Source organism: Melampsora larici-populina (genome assembly GCF_000204055.1).
Source record: "Melampsora larici-populina 98AG31 unplaced genomic scaffold MELLAscaffold_16, whole genome shotgun sequence".
Classification (NCBI taxonomy): domain Eukaryota; kingdom Fungi; phylum Basidiomycota; class Pucciniomycetes; order Pucciniales; family Melampsoraceae; genus Melampsora; species Melampsora laricis-populina.
This window is the reverse complement of record NW_006768780.1, coordinates 1,497,255-1,516,140: the sequence shown is the minus strand read 5'-3', so window position 1 is coordinate 1,516,140 and position 18,886 is coordinate 1,497,255. Positions and strand designations below refer to the sequence as shown.

General features: G+C 39.6%; 4 protein-coding genes across 4 annotated transcripts; all 4 read left to right on the top strand.

The window, feature by feature from the left end:
• Nucleotides 1-743: 743 nt before the first annotated feature.
• MELLADRAFT_56018 (uncharacterized protein) lies at nt 744-3,665 on the top strand (the record flags this gene model as incomplete). Its single annotated transcript, XM_007409519.1, has 11 exons — nt 744-1,103; nt 1,310-1,633; nt 1,733-1,939; nt 2,117-2,226; nt 2,341-2,359; nt 2,472-2,537; nt 2,592-2,828; nt 2,917-2,958; nt 3,127-3,228; nt 3,321-3,528; nt 3,593-3,665. 4 exons carry the CDS (start codon nt 1,788-1,790, stop codon nt 2,494-2,496), a joined length of 306 nt encoding a protein of 101 aa, XP_007409581.1.
• Nucleotides 3,666-4,286: 621 nt separating this feature from the next.
• MELLADRAFT_56017 (uncharacterized protein) lies at nt 4,287-5,229 on the top strand (the record flags this gene model as incomplete). Its single annotated transcript, XM_007409520.1, has 5 exons — nt 4,287-4,528; nt 4,681-4,730; nt 4,838-4,901; nt 5,022-5,083; nt 5,145-5,229. 2 exons carry the CDS (start codon nt 4,297-4,299, stop codon nt 4,683-4,685), a joined length of 237 nt encoding a protein of 78 aa, XP_007409582.1.
• A 6,052-nt stretch (nt 5,230-11,281) lies between these two features.
• MELLADRAFT_116388 (uncharacterized protein) lies at nt 11,282-12,978 on the top strand (the record flags this gene model as incomplete). Its single annotated transcript, XM_007409521.1, has 3 exons — nt 11,282-11,840; nt 11,912-12,120; nt 12,189-12,978. 3 exons carry the CDS (start codon nt 11,479-11,481, stop codon nt 12,344-12,346), a joined length of 729 nt encoding a protein of 242 aa, XP_007409583.1.
• Nucleotides 12,979-16,332: 3,354 nt separating this feature from the next.
• Nucleotides 16,333-17,740, top strand: MELLADRAFT_35699 (uncharacterized protein; the record flags this gene model as incomplete). Its single annotated transcript, XM_007409522.1, has 4 exons — nt 16,333-16,557; nt 16,659-16,940; nt 17,054-17,300; nt 17,463-17,740. 4 exons carry the CDS (start codon nt 16,333-16,335, stop codon nt 17,738-17,740), a joined length of 1,032 nt encoding a protein of 343 aa, XP_007409584.1.
• Between the last annotated feature and the right edge of the window lie 1,146 nt (nt 17,741-18,886).

The window sequence follows — 18,886 nt, the reverse complement described above, 5'->3', positions numbered from 1 at the left end:
TGACCTTTTTCCCGGGTTCGCTACTATAGACAGTGCTCGATCAACTGATCCCACAACGAAGAGCACAAGGCATATTGAATCGATGCGTAATCATCACGACGACAGACTATTGTACATAGAGCCTATTCGATAGTTGATAGTATAGAAGTCGAACCGGCTGCCCATTTCCTTTCGAGACGCTCCGACTATAATCAAGTCTTTCTGGACGCAGTAGAGGATTTCAGTTCAAAGTTCTCCGATCGTTCGACGCTGAGTAAAGTTGACCCCGATGGAAACCATCGCAGCTGATGGATCTTAGCTCTCGCCTCATGCGAACGACTTCACATGGTCCTTTGGATAAGTTTCCTATGCCAGTTTCTATTACTTTGATGTATGTAAACCAGCGTCCGAAGAGTTAGAAAGACTTTCTCCGACGAGTCTTGGGATGACGGCCTCGAGGTACCAAAAGAGAGCTCGAGAGATCAATCCGAGGGATTCAACGGGCCGAAAAACCCCCTCAAAGATAAATTGGTAGTGTTCCAAGCCTGAGCAGGTACTCTGAATTCCATTCTCGAGAGGAGAAGGGGTGACAGGTACAGCAAGGGATATCACGGGTGGTTGAGAGATGTCAACTCCAACCTCTCGAATTTGGAAGAATTAGGAGAAGGGAAAAATTTCCTTCCCTCTCTCCTCCAAATTTCTCCCCGCTGAACCCTGCATCTCCTGCAAGGATAACCTACTTCTCTCTCTTTCAAAATTCAAAAGTTCAAGAAAACTGTCAAAAGGGATTTCTTTATTATATAAACACAAATAGATCTAAACAAAGACGTTGTGGATGTGGAGAACACTCAAACCAAAGAAGTCGACAAATTCATTTCAATCAGCAAAGATGATAGAAGCAGCAAAACTCGAAGAAGAGAAGAAGAAGGTGCATGCATTGAAGCTGAAAGAACAAGCGGAAGAACGTGAAAGACGAGCGGGTTCCAGGGACCCGGGAGTGACATCCACCCTCACCGAACCATCGTCGTCCTTAGCGAAATCTAATCAAGAGGTCGACCCTACTCCAACGGAGTCACAAGCCCCGAACGCCCGAAGTTTAAGTGGCGAGGAAGTGAGAGAAGAAACTAAAGGAGATTTAGAGGGGATTGAGAGCGAAGAAGAGGGGAGTGAGATTGAGGTGTCATTAGGAGGAGACGAACCGAAGGAGAAGAAGGGGAAAGCGACGAAGAAGAAGGGGAAAGCGAAGGCCAGGAAGAAAAGAGGGGTTAGCCTAGACTCTGAGAAATCAGATGAAGATGATACATCCTCGAGACGGAAGAAGGTGACCTACGCTGGGCTGATCGAAGATGATCATAGTAAGCAAGATTTAATCTTTCATACCATAACTTTCCACCTCTGCAACTCTGTCATTTGCAACTCTATCCTTCCTTATACATAATTCAGTAGTAGCCTTAAAGGCTCCTGAGCAAAGCGGTAGTAGCCTATGGGCTCCCGCACGTAGGCCCCAACGATCATAGCAGCGGTAGAAGCCATTACAGCTCCCGTCAATGCACAGGGAGAGCCAGTCCTTGACAACCGCTAAGGCGAGACCCCCGGCTCCCCAATTATTAGGGTAGATGCAGAGAATGGGAAGAGTCCAGAAGGATGAAGCGTCCTAAGAAAAGAATCCAGCTCCGATTAAATTTGTTGAAGCGAGAAGATTTAGATTGAGATAGCCCTGAGAGGGAGAGACAGAAGGGAACCACGAACTGACTTCATGATGGTTACTTTGATTAGTAGAGACACCAGGCAAGATTGGATATCAGCCCATGTCGTTCGCGCAGAGTCCGGTAATCCCGCTAGATCAGTCGAAAGGTGCCGAAAGAGAGGACAACACCAGTCCGAACAAGAAGGATAATCGCCCGCTGATAGACCGACTCGCAGACGCCATTGACTCAGCAGATATGGAGTTGATTCAGATCTTGAGAAGAGAGATGGTGCAAGAAGAGGAATTGAAGGCATTAAAAGTAGAGGTCAAAAATTTGGAGACGGAGAAGAAGAAGGTGAAAGAGAAGAATAGAAAGAAAAAGAAGGGAAGGTCAGCGCGGACTAAGAACCCAAAAAAGGATAAGAAGAAAAGGAAGAAAAAGAGACATACCTCTTCCAGCTCCGATGAATCCACGTCGTCTAGTAGCTCCGATGATTCTGCGTCGTCTTCGTCCTTGGAAACAGATTCCTCGGACTCATCATTGTCTTCAGGATCTGACTCTTCGGATTCATCAGACTCCTCGTCAGACCAAGACGGGGCAGCGGACCTTCTATCTAAAGCGAATGTCGAATTTGAGATGGCGGCCATTAGGGGTTTAGACCTACCAGACTTACCTGAGTACTGGGATAAAAGCTTCAAGAAATTGAAAAGATACGTCCCATTGTCAGTATTTAAACGCTCTTACATTGACACGTACGATGCTATGGTCGATGACGGCTCCAAGAAGAGGAAGAAAGGCTTTCACCTGTTCTCATCGGAAAGAGACCTAGAGCGCCAAATGTCCTATGGGGAATTTATTTTGGCATGTGACCTAGAAGCTCGTTATGCGTCAGAATTATATGGACACGATGCTTACGCCACTTACATTAAGAAACACAAAGAGGTGGTGAATAACTTGATGGTCCAACACAAGTGCTGGATGATTGGTCTTAGATATCACCTGGCAATTCGAGCGCTCATCTTCCGGAAAAGGTCTAGGATTATGTATCGAAAGAAGAAGAACGGGAAAAGAGGGCGGAAGATAGAGAAGGTGGTATTGCCAGAAGGTGTTCAAGCAGAAGCGGTCCGTCGCGCTAGATGGGATGCCGAAACGGCTGGAGACCTGAAGTACGAAGAAAACCCGTACGCCCCAGGTCAGGCGAAATACGGTTATGTTTTTTTCACTGGTCAACCTGGTGCAAAAACCCAACCGGCACAAAGCTCCTCGAAGTCTCAGGCTGATTATCATTCGACTGAATTAGAGTCGGGAGGAGGCGAGAAACAATTTAAAAAGAAACGAGGAGGTAATAGAGGGAGAGGTAATAGAGGAGGAAACTTTTATCAGCAAAAACCGTATTACCAGCAAAAGCAAGCCTATGGGAACCAAGCCCATGGTCCATTCAGGAATGGAGGTTACGCACCGGGTTTCCAAGCTTATCAGCAATTCTACCCCCATAACAACGCTTATGCCAACGGAGGTCAAGATTGGGTAGCTCATGGGCACCAGCACGCTAACAAGCAAGCTGGAGGCCAAAAAGGGAAGGGAAAGGCGAACGAGAACAATAATTGGTGAGGAGTCTTCTTTATAAGACGGGTGCAGGGAAACGACACTGACTTTTAAGGTCCTGTTCTCTCCTCACTGGCTGCCCGATTGGGTATTCGCGGATCACCGGGAAATTGTGTCCTTGGCTGGTTGCACTCGCCTCGTTCTTGTTTCTTTCTCGTCTTGTATTGTGTTACAATCTGTTGTTATTTGTGTTGCCGATTGATTCAATCCGCTATGGTACGAAGACGTTCCTTTGCTCTGTTGTTTTGATGGGGCGCTTTTGTGGGTTAGATGTAATGAGAAACATGAATCTGAATGAGTGTTTTATTTGCCACAATTACCAGCTCTTAGCCCGAGTGGTCCACGCCAATGGGTGCTGGAACAAGATAGGCTGGTCCTGAGAGAGAATATAGCCCCTGACGAGACTTGGCCGGAAGAGAGGGCAACAGACTCGGAGGTAGCTCCAAATTCGACAGATGGTAACCTAATAGCGCAACCATCAGAATTACCGGATAGAGATAATGAAGAAGCAGAAACCAGCTCAAGCCCGTCAGAAGAAACATCTTCAAACCAAGACGAAGAAGACATCTTGCCTTTGGGAAAGAGGAAACTGTTCAAAGTCAAAGAGATAACCAAATGGCCAGTGCCAGTCAAGTGCGACATGGTGTTAGGAAAGTGGAAAGAGTTGATGGAGGAAGCAGGTTTGAACGAGGACGTACCGTACATCTTAGAGGGCTTCATGGAAGGTTTTTGTCTTGGGATTCCTCAGCATTACGTGGGAAAGAGGAGGTGGTATACTCCGGATAATCATAGCACAGCACTGGAGGTGAAGAGTGAAATAGAAAGGACGTTAGCAAAGGAGCAAAGAGAAGGTAGAGTGGTTGGCCCTTACACTCACGACGAATTGTATGAGAGATTCGGGTTTTTCAGGTCAAACCCAATGGGGAGTGCTACGAATGGCAATGGCACGGTTCGATTGATTGATGATTTGTCTTTCCCAAAGAAAGGCGACGATATCCCGTCGGTTAACTCCTTTGTAGACAAAATGAATTATGAGACCTCGTGGGATGACTTTAAACAGGTCGCAAAATTCTTTAAGGACAACCCGGGAGAGTGGGAACTAGCGGTGTTTGACTGGGCCAAAGCCTATCAACAACTCCCAGTTCATCACAGCCAAAGGAAATATCTCATTATTAAGGATTTTGAAGGCAGGCTGTGGGTGGATCTTGCGGTCGGATTTGGAGGTGTTGCGAGCTGTGGAGTCTTCGGGGCGCCAGCTGAAACATGGAAGAAAATAATGATTAATGAACTGAAGTTCCCGGCTATCTTCCGGTGGGTAGATGATAATCTCCTACTACAAAGACCAAAGACAGGAGCCTCCTTGAAGGAAGTAACTCAGTTGAGCGACTCGATGGGAGTCAGGACTAACCCTAAGAAGAACCACGAGTTCGGTGAAGAACAACGGTTCCTCGGCTTCATCTGGAACGGGAAGAACCACACGGTTAGATTACCGGTGGAAAAACTTGAAGAGAGACACAAACAGGTAAAAGAGTTCAGAGTGGTAGGTGTGAAGTGGAGTTACTCACAAGTCGAGAAATTTGTCGGCCGACTATGTCACACGGTTCACATAGTGCCCCACATGGCAGCGTACTTGAACTCGTTTTATCGTTGGAAAAAGTCGTGGAAGAATGAACATGCGACGAGGGAAATCCCGTTAGATGTAGCAGATGATTTAGAAGAGTGGGATATCTGTTTAGAGAAATTCGACACCTGCCCAATAGTTCCTAATCCCAGGGCTGAAAATGTAGGATGGGTTGGGGACGCAGCGTCTTCTTTTGGGTGAGTCAGTATATTGGTGAAGCTTAGAATGAAACTGATGTTTGAATGCCTCACTGGTGATACGATGTGCGTTCGGGCGTTGTAGAATCGGAGTTCTCGTAGGGGACTTTTGGGCTTGCTTCAAATTCGTGAAAGAATGGGAAGACAAAGGCAAGAAGGATCAGAAACGCCGGATCGCATGGGCGGAGACGGTAGCCATACGGCTGGGTCTGCTGGTCTTGACAAAAGTAACAAATGTCAGGGGCCGTCGATTTTGGGTGTGTACAGATAATACTACTACTGAAAGTGCGATCCGGAAGAGGAAATCGAGAGACAAAGATGTTAATGAGGAATGGAAGGTAATACAATGTTTACTTACGGATTTAGCTTGTAACATCAAGCAGAAACGTGTGGCATCCAGAGATAACAAAGCAGACGCTTTGTCGAGGGGGAAACTCAGGTCGGATTTATTTTGGTTCAAAGAGGTCCGCATTTACGGGATACAAAGTTAAAAGTGGGATTTTTTTCCCAGTTTCCCAGTTTTCGTTTTTGGCTGTGTTTGGAACTTTCCCACGTTCTCCCAGTTTCCCAGTTTGCGCAAACACAGCCAAAAAGTCCGAATTGGGAAACCCGGATTTGTTCCGGGTTTCTAGTTTGTATCCCGTAATTGAAATCCCGATCGACCTACAACAAATGTTTTGATTACTTAGCTTCGGTCATGAGGAATTGATTGGCTGGACGTCTGTAGTTACAGATCCACCTACCATCACCCTTTTGCTTGTGAACATGGATGTAGGGTTAGTTTTCTTTTTGAGATCTTTGCGTTACTGTTAAACTGAAGAATCTTTCGATGTATGTATATAGGACTTATCCTACTGGATTTAATCGAATAATTGAGAAGTGCGTTAAAAAAGAGACAGGTCAATTTACAATACAAAGTCAAGGATTCGAAGGGCTAAAAGACGGACCAGGATACCAGATCGAAATCTTGACCAAGGTTTGTTATTTTGTTTGTTCAACTTTGGGTCTCCTTGGGTAGCTTCCTCGTAATAAGACTCAGAGTTTCAAAACATAGGAAACAGGTTCAATCTTGGCTCAAAGCCCTCAATTCACGCTTTCGTCTGACCAAGTCGGTGGTACGATTCCCTCACATCCCAGCAATCATACATGCCGCAGATGGCCACACGTACCCAGGCAATGATGATGACGATGGACTACATAGTGATTATTCTCAACACAACCTACGTCAATGCGCTTCTAACGGGTGCCTCTCGAGATGATCATTTACCGAAAGAATGTGCACTTGGTACCAAGATGTGATACAGCGTAGTGAAGATTGTACGTTTGTGGAAATTAGCTAGCTTCAGATCTGAACTTTGAAGTAAGCACAAAAAGACGAATTGATAGATTTGGCTTCTTCACGAGAAAATTCTCGATAAGTTGACGGGAAAGACATTCAGATATCGAAATTCCTAGATTGAATTCGATTGGTATGATCTGTGTAGATAAAATTGTGTACGGTGATGCTTGATTGATCAATATACTTTGCTATGGGCTACTCTTGTGTTTCTTGATAAGTCAATGGATTATCATGGGCAACAAATCCCACCGGGATAGAAGGATCTCTATGTGTCTGAACGCTGGCAGAATTCCAACTTCACAAACTCCCTCCTCCGAACCGAAGGAGGAGAGACCTAGACAAACTCAAGTCGTTGCCCTCACGAGGTAGAGTCTGAGAGGGACTTGTTAAGTTTGTGATTTACGACATATATATCGGAATGTCTTTGATATTGCCAAGATCTCAAGCTCTTACAGCTGTTTCGAAAACAAAACTGGTTGTCGTTTTTTTTTTTTTTTTTTTTCATATCCGCGGTTTTGAATCTAGCAGAAAAACCGCGCAAAAGGCTGATGACAGCTGATTACGTGGCATGAGGTTCAATCCTGTTGGACCCTGTTGAATCACATTGCAAGCTTGAAGCCAGCGCCACGTTTGTCCACAACACAATTGAGCCATCCTCAACATGCCTGCTGATCGGAATTCACGGCCTTTTCAAAGTTTCAATCAATCACTCCCATATCAAAGAACCACTAATTTCAACACAGCTCAACAGTCTCGTGGTTCTTATAGCGGTACATCCTCAAGCTTCTTCCACCCGGCTCAAGATTTGACTCAAGAAGCACCAATCCTACATGCACCGGGGCATTTTCCTTATCAACGTTTCAGCCAAACTGGCCCAATCACATTTCCAACATCACAACCATCAACCTCTATTTCTTCCTATCCACCTTCTTTGAATGGAAGATCTCAGGCTTCGGGTTTGAATGTTGTTGAAGTTGATTGTGATGGTATGTCTTATTTTTTATTTTCCCTGTAGATATTGATCTCAACTCTTCATCTTCAGATTTGCCGCCTCCACCTGCTTTGAATAGAAGATCACCGGCCTTGGGTTTGAATTTTATTGAAGTTGATTGTGAAGGTACGTCTTGTTGTTCATTATCCCAGTAGATAACAAATTTGACTCTGCTTTTAGATCGCTCATCTTTGAAAACCACTGAGCTGGCTTTCAAAGTTCATGTTGAGGTTTTCATACCTGATGAACCCGATGAGGATGCTCATTCTAGTCAATCACGCTCCAAGAGGTCAACAAAAGCTTCAGGACCAACTGTGGCCACCTACACCCCCCTCAAGAAGGATTGGGAGATTCGGGTATCAGTACATGATGATGCTGATCTTGAGCTTTTCCGTTCTTTGATATTCAGTCAATGTGATCTACTTGAGGCAAATATCTCCGAAGCCCTTACCGCAGCACTCTCAGAGAATGATCTCAAAGTTACCGGTTGGATCCATGCCCACAAGAGCTTCCTCAAGAATAAACAATTTGAAATCATGACCGACACTGCTTTTAACGATTTCATTTCAGCTTGCCTCGACGACCCAATGCAATCTATGCATTTGGATTTTGTACAGACAAACCCAAAGACCAAAAGGGCAAAGGAGAATAACGTGAGCTCGTTCAGTCTTTCTTGTGATTGTGATTGGGTTTGACGAATCAATTTTCAGGCTGAAAAAGTAGCTCGAAATCTTGCTCGACTCAAGCAAAACCGAGCTCAAGGAGCTCATCACAGGCAGTCCACACCTGTATGTTATTGGAAAATTCAATCTCAAATGTAGCTGAGCTGAATGTCTCTTTTGCTCCCATAGAACAATGATGATGATGATGATGAAGCTCGTCTTTTGAAGGTGATTGAAGACCTCACTACACGCTTCACCAAAAGTGAAGCTAATGGTGAAAGCTCGATACGAGTTATTAACCCAGAGAACAAAGAAGAATTAATCAAGTTGAATACAAATATGATCAAGATCTGGGCTCAAGACATCGTGCGTGTTTATTTTATCTTGGTTAAAATGAATACTAATTTTCTCTGGTTTAGGTCAACGGGGTCCCAGGTGTGAGCAACGTGAAGCCACCACTTCGAAGAGGCTGGAAGTGGATCTCGATCAGTGAGTTCAAAAAACAAGAAGCCGAGATCCTTCAGGCTAGAATATCTCGACTTCCTGTTCCAGCAAACACTTCCACCGCTGCTGCAGTACCAGAAGCCTTTCCCTGCCGCAAGAAAGCGATGCCGATATTCATGTCCGAAGGTCAACGAGTATTTCCAGATAAGACAGAATTTATAAAGGCCGCTCAAGTGTTTGAAAGCGAAAGCAATTGTTCGTTTTTCTTGGATTTTACTTTGAATGATTTACGATGGGATTGGGTGCGATCAAAGATGAATAGTTTGTGGTCTATCTACAACTTGTATAACTACTTTACTCGTTCTTTAGTTTTTTGTATCCATCTGACCTCAATAGAAGAGTATAGTGTCTATGCTTTTTCATTCTCCTCAATAACTTTTTGTCTCAGTCTCCACTTGTCTGTATCCATACAATCTCAACAGATGAACTTCTTGTCTCGTTTGTCTCATTGTTTAGTTTTTGTGATTTTGATTTGTTTTCAGTTGTTTTTCTTTGAAATTAGAAATCGATTCTAATTTAGATTCTCGTACTCAACTTCTTGCATTCCAAGTAAATCAATCAAAACAAGACATAAGAATTTCTTTTTTTTCTTTCAAAGATCATGTGTACACTTCTACAAACATCCATATCTCTTAATCGATCGATCGATATCACAATCAATTCTAAGAGAGCAACCAAAAATGATCGATATCGCTTAATCAATTCTAAGAGAGCAACCAAACAACCAAACATTGGCATAGTACATACATAGATAAATCGAAGAATTACTTCAAACTAAGTCAGTGACCGAGAATTGAATAAATTTGAAATTGAGATTAATAAAAAAGTGGTTGAAGGTGGTTGATTGAGAATTGTTTGATTTAAATTTGATCGATCGATTTCTTTTGACAGTTTTGAGGAGTTGAGTCGAACTGATTGATGAAATGAATAGAGTTCTACAGAAGCCAAGATGAATTGTACAGAGGAACCATCAGCTCCCTAGTAAATATGAAGTGAACAGCTTCCTCAATAGCCTCGATCATTTCTTCAGGGATTAAACCTTGCAAGTATTGAGTGCGACGAAAATAAGCCTTCAAAGCACTGAAGGCTTTCTCGATAGGATTGAAATCTGGCGAGTAAGGTGGAAGGTAGATCAAGCGGATCCCACGGTCTTCACACAGCTCCTCGATCCTCCCTCCGTGATGAATACGGGCATTATCGATGATTAGAACTGAATTTGGAGATGGATATGGATTCATTTTTGGTAACTGAGAAAGATGCCAGTCAGCAAGTGATGATGGCTCCAAAATCTTTGAAATGATAACTCAAAAATGTTCCAATAGACATACCAGATTGAATTCAAGAAAGTCTTCAAAATCATCTTGAAGGTAACTACCTTCCTGACACGAGACAGCTAAGAGTCCATCCATGCAGACTGCTGGCAAAAGAGAGTACCGGATTCCGGCACGAGTTCGTTTTTGGGGTGTGGTACGATATCCTCGGAACGCTCGGCCATATTGTCTATATACCTCCCGTGAAGCAACAGCACTTTCGTCTAATGTGTAACACCACGTCAGTGAAACAGAGTTGGATGAGGATGAAATCAACAAATTCACCTGCAAATACGAGCATTTCGGCATCCAGATTGGCAATTGAGTAGACGTAAGCGGCCCTCTTGACCGGGCATTGAGCTGGATGAACGGTTTCAACCTTCTTCCGAGTCAAATTGAGACGATCAATAAGGTCGTCGGAAATGGTTGACAAGTTGGCGTGAATGCCGGTTTCATTGTACACCAATTCCCGGACTTCGTCAAGATAGAGTGTTGGGTCAGCAGAGATCAAGTCGGCCATGAATTCACGTTCTTGATCTGAGAATACGAGGGGACGACCACGTTTCTCATATTCTGATGCACTGCGAACCACGGCTAGAGTTGATTCGTATAGTTTTTGCCATTGGGTGAGGGTGTCCACATGTACTGCAGATCGCAGATGGCGTTTGACGGCTGCTCGACTCATACCTTCGGACAATAAAGTAATCGCCTGCACTTTGATGTCGGCGCTGTATCGAGGCATTCTTGTTGTTTTTGTTTCGTGAGATGTGGTGAGGTGGATCTGGCAAGATGGGGGCTTGGACAAGGTGCATGCGAATAGAATTTGGATATTTGCTCCCGATTGGGAGAATTAGCCCAATCAGGTCAAATAAATTGACCGCGGATATGAAAAAAAAAAGAAAAAAACAACGACAACCAGTTTTGTTTTCGAAACAGCTGTAAATATCAACATGTTCTTTGAGTAAAAATTGTGGGAATTGTGATGGTTCTAATCAAGAATGGACATAGGGAAGTTTTCTACAGGGTTATTTTGCAAGCTATGACCTTGAAGTTGTGCATGTTTGGGAATTGTGGTGAGCACTGAGTTGTGAGCTGTCGTCATCGATGATCGAGAGCAGATGGTTTGGTTAAGTCGGACCCGGCTAAGGCGCACAGTATTGAAGGTAAGTACGTACACCATAGTAGACAAAACAGCCAAATCAGGATAAACTTTTGCTTAAAACTGTTTTGGTATTTGAGTCTGAAACAGAAATTTGAATTGAAATCCAAATTTATTAACCAATTTTGTACCTAGTCAAGATCATAACAACTTTGAGACAAGTTTGGTACAATACAGTTTTATCGAGTTGAATTGGTTGTAATTTAATTCTCAAGACTGACTAAACAAATCGAAATCTTGTTCAGTTCGATTTAAACGTTCATCCATCCCAATTTCTCAAATCATCTTCACTTCAGCCATTTGACTTTTATTTAAGAAGCAGTGTAGTTCGACCGTTTTACTTTTCCAATCCACATCAAAGCAAGATCTGATTTATTTAACTTTTTATCAAACTCAACCAAATTCGAATTCCAACCAATCATCATGATGAGTTCTGATCATCCAACTGATATCTTACAATACCCTCCTATCATTTGTCCTTTACCTCGTAGAACTCATTCTTATCCATATCCATCACCTTATCATCAACAATATCATTCAAACAAACATCCTTCACATCATCGTCATCAATCTCGATCTCGTATCTCTACTCCTCATACCTCACGTCCTTCTTCTAGGATTCATAACTTATCACCTAATCCATCAGATCATCAATCCAATCTGAATTCCAATGAAGATCTTAAATCGACTAGATCCGATTCACCTCCAATCTTCACTCGCTCAGCCAGTCTTCAACTCAATTCTTCATTCGATCTCGATTCCAAATTAGCTCCAGAAGATGATGTGTAAGTGATTACAAGATTTCAGATCTTCCAAACTAAAACTGATTCATCAATCTTCTGATTCATCTCAACAGTCTTTCAGAGTTTCTTTCACTTTTTATTCCTTCTTCACCTCATATTGTTCATTCGATAACTCCTACTAGTTCTCCTACTAACTTGATCAAATCGACACCTCAACCATACCAACGTCGATCTGTAACTGGTCATCGTCCTAGATCTAGACTAGCTGGATCTCATCTGAACATTGAATCCGAACCATCCAAACGTTACAATTGGTTGATCGGTTAGTCATTCACTCTCTTTCCCATTTGGTTTTATCCATCTAATCCTCATCTTTGCTTTTCTTCTCAGCATCACCCATCTCTAGATGCCATAATCCACTTCCACAGCATTCAAACCTAGACCTCTTGGCATCTAAACTGGCTGACCCGATTCAAGGTTTAGTCCTCACAGACCGTCAAGTCGATCAAGAAGACCGAAAGCTCAGTAGTCCAGTGATGATCTCTTGACTCAAATCTCATCCGTACCTGTTCATCTAGCTTTTTTTCTTTCTTGATCAAGTCTTCCGTTGTCTTACCTGTCAAAAGTTTTCCTCATACCAATCGTTGCTTTTTCTTATCTAGCTCCATACAATCTAATCTTTCTTTCTTTTTTTGCTCAATCATGAATACAAATAAAGTATACATCACCTATTGAATGTATCAATCGTGTTTTGCTAAAAGAAGAGGAAGATTTACAAGAGATATCAACGAGATATCTTTTGATTGATCCTTTTGCTTTTTCTTCTCTCAATGTAGTCTTTTCTTATTATTGATGTGTTTTGTGATCATGTTCCAATATTATCTTTTCTTTTTCTCCATCCTTGTCTCATCTTTTACGCTGTTTACCGTTTTCCCTTATTGTCTACACTACATTTTTAACCTGATTTCTTGATTTTGCATTCTTCTTTCATTTCCATTATCATTAGGTTTCTTTTTCTTTGATATACTAATGATGAGGTTGTAATGAAAAATTCTAAATTGTTTTGCATACATAGGATCATTTTTTTTTCTTTCTTTTCAATTTCTTTTTCTTGTTAAGTACAGTACTACATCCTGTATGTACACCTTTCTTGAAATATGATTTTATTTATCATCTTGTTTTGATATGATCAAAGTTTGTCAAGGTTTTGACAAATTTCCATTGGAGTTTGTATATACCCCTCATCATATACCTTATCTGAATTCATAAAGAACCTTTGAGTTAAGTAGGTTATGATTAAATCTTCTGCTCAGTATTATAAAAAGAATGAGACCTGCTTGTTCAAGTTAGTTATCACACAAGCAGCTCACAATAGGTTTTTGAGAACAATTTATGAAGAGTTTTTGAATAAGAATAAAGTCAGGAAATCATTTACACAATCAATTTGAAAAACAATAAAACAAGGATTCTGGTATTGGTACCCACAAAATGAGCTTGTGTACCAAAGGATTCTTTTACCCTACTATGTAGATGATTGGTCAAATCCAAGTGTAGAAGAAGTAACTGGGACAAAAGTATTCTTTTGCTCACAGAAAATATCTATGACCTTTATATCTTGATACCATGAACCTTAAGATGAATGAAACCAATGTTATGAGCAACTGTTAACATGTCTAGTTACATACACTTGTATAGAACTGACTATATGTGTCTGGAGGAGTTACTGCTCACAAAGCAATCTATTGTACATTACCTAGAGAACCTTTGAATTATGTTTCTTACTGATCACAAAAGGTTCTATGAGCAAGATTATACTGGTACTGTCTTAGATTTAATGATGAGATCTTTCAAAATTGCTTCATCTTTGTATCAATGAGTCTTTTTTGAGTCATTTTTTTTGCAAACACTTTATAGTGTATAGCATCTTTAGTATTCATGAAAATCTTGTATTTAAGGCTAAGAAATGGTTTTGGGTCCTTGGTAGATTTTTTGTCTAATTTATAGAGTGTGGGATCTGATTAGAATTTGATTATGAAAACACATCCTTACCATGAGAGAAAGATAAAGATGTTGAACTCGGTCTCATGGACTTCAGAATTGTGTTGATATACAGGTTTTGATTTGGTGAACAAACTTGAATTGGAGATTCAAAATGATTTAGTAAACACTTGACTTCCTAACTGATTTATGGAACTCTGTGATATAAGATCAAGGTCAGTATGAAGAGAGATATATATGTTGTGACACATAGTGGGTGTTTTGGAATGTATTCAATTCAGCTTGTATGTATTTCATTTGGTTTGATCTTCATCATCCTTTCAAGTCTTTCTATACAAGCTGTTCATCATGATGACATCATTTAACTTCCTCAACATTACTTCTTAGTCAGCTTAATTCAAGTTATGTGGTTATCTAATTTGATATTCACAAAACATGTTTTTAGACCTATGGCTAGAGATAGCTGAAGGTTATAAACAAACATTTTTTTTGAAATCTTGTGCTCTCATTCAGATATCTATCATCTTTATCTAACAAGTACCTTCTTCATCTTATACCACATGTCAGTCTGTCATGATCCAAAGTATGAGTCACAAAATGTGTTGCAAATGTTTTGCCAAAAGTTCAGTTTTGATTAAGGAAAAAAGCTGATTTGATCTTGGTCAAATGTGAAAAGTGATTCTAAGTTTCACAAACCCTTTACTAGATGTGGTTTTTACCACACTTTTATCAATAAGACATTGGGACAGGTTGAGCTCTGAGAATCCAATCTTTTGTTAGGTAGGACTCTCAACTCACCATAGCCATCACTTCATTCACTCACAAGGCTCAAGGTGGAGAGCTCAATGTGTTTTGTACATTGTCAGTGGCCCCTATTAACATTTGAATACCAAACCTTGGCCATCATTTGACTAGCTGATGGCCACCAGCAGAGACTGTCAACATACAGTCACACCGCTGGCCAGGCTCTGGTGCCCTTCATCATCAACCAAGTCTGGATGTGTGGTGTCTTTTTGCGGCTGTCAAAGGGTGATCTGAACTTCCTTTTGGTGTATCAGTTGTAATAGTATGTGATCATAGGTCTTTAGCACCTCTGACTCACATTATTTTTGATTATCTCAACCTGATGTTTCTTATTTCAACAGAAAGTAGTTCAAAATGGGGAGATTAAAATTGGGATGAACTTCTTGAAGCTTTCCTATTTCATACCTTGTTCTTGGAAATCAAAACAGATCAAACAAAACCAATGCTTATCATTGGATTTTCTTGAAGGCAAAAAATTTGAATTGTGAAGGAATTGTGTAGAGCTTGAAAGTTTATTGAAAGGTTTAATAAAGATATCTAGGTTCTTATAACCTTTTTTATAAAGTTTTCTTGTAAGGTCAGAATCAAGTGTGATATGAATTTGATAAAAGATTAGGGGGTGTCAAGTTTGAGTTTTTTTACGGTTTTCACCATAAAAAAACTTCTCCTGCTGTAGCATAAATTTAGGCAAATCTTACGCAAACAGGAGAAGTTTATCTATCCCATTTTTGTAAAACGTAAATAATTTTTGTTTACAACATGAAATCAGAGAGCTCACCTTGACTGATTTCCTCTTGGAAACAGTGGACTTGACAGTGGATGCAAGGTGAACCTTGCATCCTTTTACCAGCTAGATGATTGAGGCAAAAAAGTAAAAAAACCTTGATCATGGTTTACCAGTAGTTATATGACCACGGCTAAGTTTTTTTACATTAAAACATAAAAACTTAGCTGTTTCCTAGTTTTTTTTTGTTATAAAAAATCAAACTTTAACCCCCTATTTGTACACGCTTTAAAGGGTTTAATTACATATTAGACTCTTATATGTAATTTTTTATTTTTATTCAAAGATTTTCTTTAGCAGAGATCTGTTGTATGTCAAGGATCATTTCCAAGGAAGAGCCATAGCTTAAAATTTGATACAGTTGAAAAATCAGAAAAAATCATATACCATGTGGTTTTGGGCATTGGAAAAGTAAGTCCCTTTGATTGGATATAGTTTGTTATCCCTTTCATACTGGTAATAGTATGATGTATCTTACAAAGTGGCAGATCTCAAAGGAAAGTTGAATGGAGCTATGAACATTTTGCTTGGTGTTTCCAATACAACATTTTAGAAATTTCAATTTTGTGTGGTTTTACTTCAATTAATTGAAAGTTGAGTGAGTTGGAAGTCAAAGAATTGATCAAAGGAAGCCAGGTTCATATGCCTTCTCAGTATGATCACTTCAACTTTGCAATATATTTGAAAATAATATATTTGATTAGCAAGATCTCAAGACTGAGAAGGTGATGGATAAAAAATGATTGAGGAACATGGTTGAGATTCAAGAGTGCATATGTGTATGTTTACAAGTCAGGATGGTTAGGTTTCAAATCTAAATTCAACCACAGTTTAAACCAAAAAAATCAAATCCAACTCAACTTTTCAAAAAAACAACAAATTCAATCGCAACAAACCCCAGAATCATCATCAAACCGAAACCAAACTTAACCATCAAAAACACACCAAATGGCAAAACGAAAGAAAAATAGAACTCATCGACTTAAATCCAACACAACTCCATCAAACCAACAACCTTCACCTAAATCATTCATTATCAAATCAACACCTGCTCATCATACATCTTCCAATAAGAATGGAATTAAATCAGATTCATATAATTCAACTAGTCTAAACTTATTAGTTAAAGATTTTAGAAAAGTTATGGAACCTAATACTGCAAGTAATCTAAAGGTACCTTAACTTTTTTCTTTCTATCTCTTTTAATCACAAGAAAAATCGAAAAAACAAGTCAAACTGATCTTTGATTTCTTTTTCGGATATGAAACTTTAAGGAAAGAAAATCGAATCGATTCAAAGATTTCTTAGCTATGGCAGGACCACTTGGAGTAACCCATATGATAGTCTTTTCCCAATCATTAACCAGATCTAAATCAATTCATCAAGACCATCTTAAAGAAGAAGAAATCATGTCATCTATCAATCTAAAGATTTATAAAGTGCCTAGAGGTCCTACCCTAAGTTTTAAAGTTTTAAGGTATAGTTTAATGATTGATATCTTAAATGCTGATAAATCTCCTCGTAGTCCTGGTCAAGAATTTAAAACTGAACCTTTGGTTAGTTTTTATCTTTTTCACTTTCTTTGATCTGAGAGACAAGTGAATCGAATGATTTTCAAAAAGAAGTGAAGATTGATTCGACTTTATTTTTTTTGTTGGTTTGATTTTAGTTAATTATGAATAATTTTAATCCAACACCTACAACAACACCAGATGAAGCCAATCAATTAAATTTACTAACCACCACTTTTCGAAATCTGTTTCCCCAAATCAAGATCCAAGAAATCCAATTGATCCAAACCCGAAGGATCGTACTATTATCATACAATCCGATGACGAAAACGATTGATTTTAGACATTATCTTATCACAGTCAAACCGATTGGAGTCAGTAAATCCATACGAAAGTTAATCGAAGGTTCTATCATCAATTCTAAATCAGAATCAGAACCTAATCAATCCAACAAGAAACGAAAAAGAGTCTTAGATTTAAGTGGAGTTGAAGATTTAGCTGAATATGTTTTAGGACAGAGTAGGATTAACAAAACTAAGGGTCCAGCTTCGATCACTAGTTCAGGAGGATTCACATCGGCTCAATCTGAACTTGAAACTTCATCGATGAAGGATGATGTAGATACAGATTTGGATGGGATGAGTAGTGGTGCAGAGGATGAAAGTGAGAATGAGATTCATGAAAATAAAATCGAATTACCTCAACATTATTTAGGTAAAGGAAACTTGAAGAATTCGAAAAAGTCTATTAAACTTAAAGAGTTAGGACCTAGACTTGAGTTAGGTTTGGTGAAGATCGAACAAGGTTTAGGAAATGGTGATGTATTATTTCATGAATTCAGTTGAGTAACCAGTATTTTTTCCCCATATCTTTTTGATCTATTTGTAAAAAATTTGATGATTGATGATAATTTTTTTGGGGGGGATTCGATTGGAATTACAGTTAAGAAAACTAAAGAAGAAGATGTTAAAATTAAGAAAACTATCAAAGAGAAAGAGAAATTAAGATTAAGTAGAAAAGCAGAACAAGATGCTAATGTGAAAAAGAAGAAATTAGCATTAGAAGCGAAAAAGGAAATGAAAGCTAATAAAAGGAAAGAGAAGAAGGAAGCTGGAGAAGCAGATGAAGATGAAGATGAAGAAGAAGATGAGGAGGAGGAGGAGGAAGAGGAAGTTGAGGGAGAAGGAAAAGACGAAGAAGACGAATCAGAAGGGAGTGAGATTGATGAAGATGCAGAGTATTCTGATTTGTTTGATGATGAAGATTTATTAGAAGTACAAAGTTCAGAATCCAGTGAAGAATCAAGTTCAGAAGAAGAAGAAGAAGATAGGAAGAACAAGAAAAAGAAATCAGTTAGGTTTACAAAAAGTTGATGAAACTTTAAAATAGACTTGATGTACATGTTTTTGTTTTCTTTGATCATGAAACGAAATTCAATTCATTGTTTTGTTTCCTATATCTTTTTTCTGGGATTTGAAAATTGTATAATATGATTTATCTTTTTTTCACCTTTAAAGATCTTTTTGAAAGTACATAGAGATTCAGTCTTACAACTATAATACATTTTCTTACCTTGATTCCGATTTCGAATCGAGTTCTGGACTTTTTTGATCATTTTGAGGTATGATCAAGTTATTTGTTTGTTTATCAAGAAGCCTACACAGTTTCCTTTTCAACCTCACAAGAGAAGTTGTTTGTCCTTGTTGACCATTAATCACCAGATGAACATCATGAAGTAAAATGATCAATTGTATGGTAGAAAGTTCAAAGTTCTTTTGCATCATAGTTTCATAGATCGACAGAATGTGTGAGCATTGAGGCAGATTGATGGAAATAAAAACTGGTGAATCATAAGAAGCAATCATGAGATCTGGGTAAGAAATAATGAGTTTATTGACTGTACAAGTATCATTAGACTTCTTGTTTTTTTTGTTTTCTTTTTCTTGAGTGATGATGATGACTGTTCTTTGGAATGGAACATCAGGTCAAGG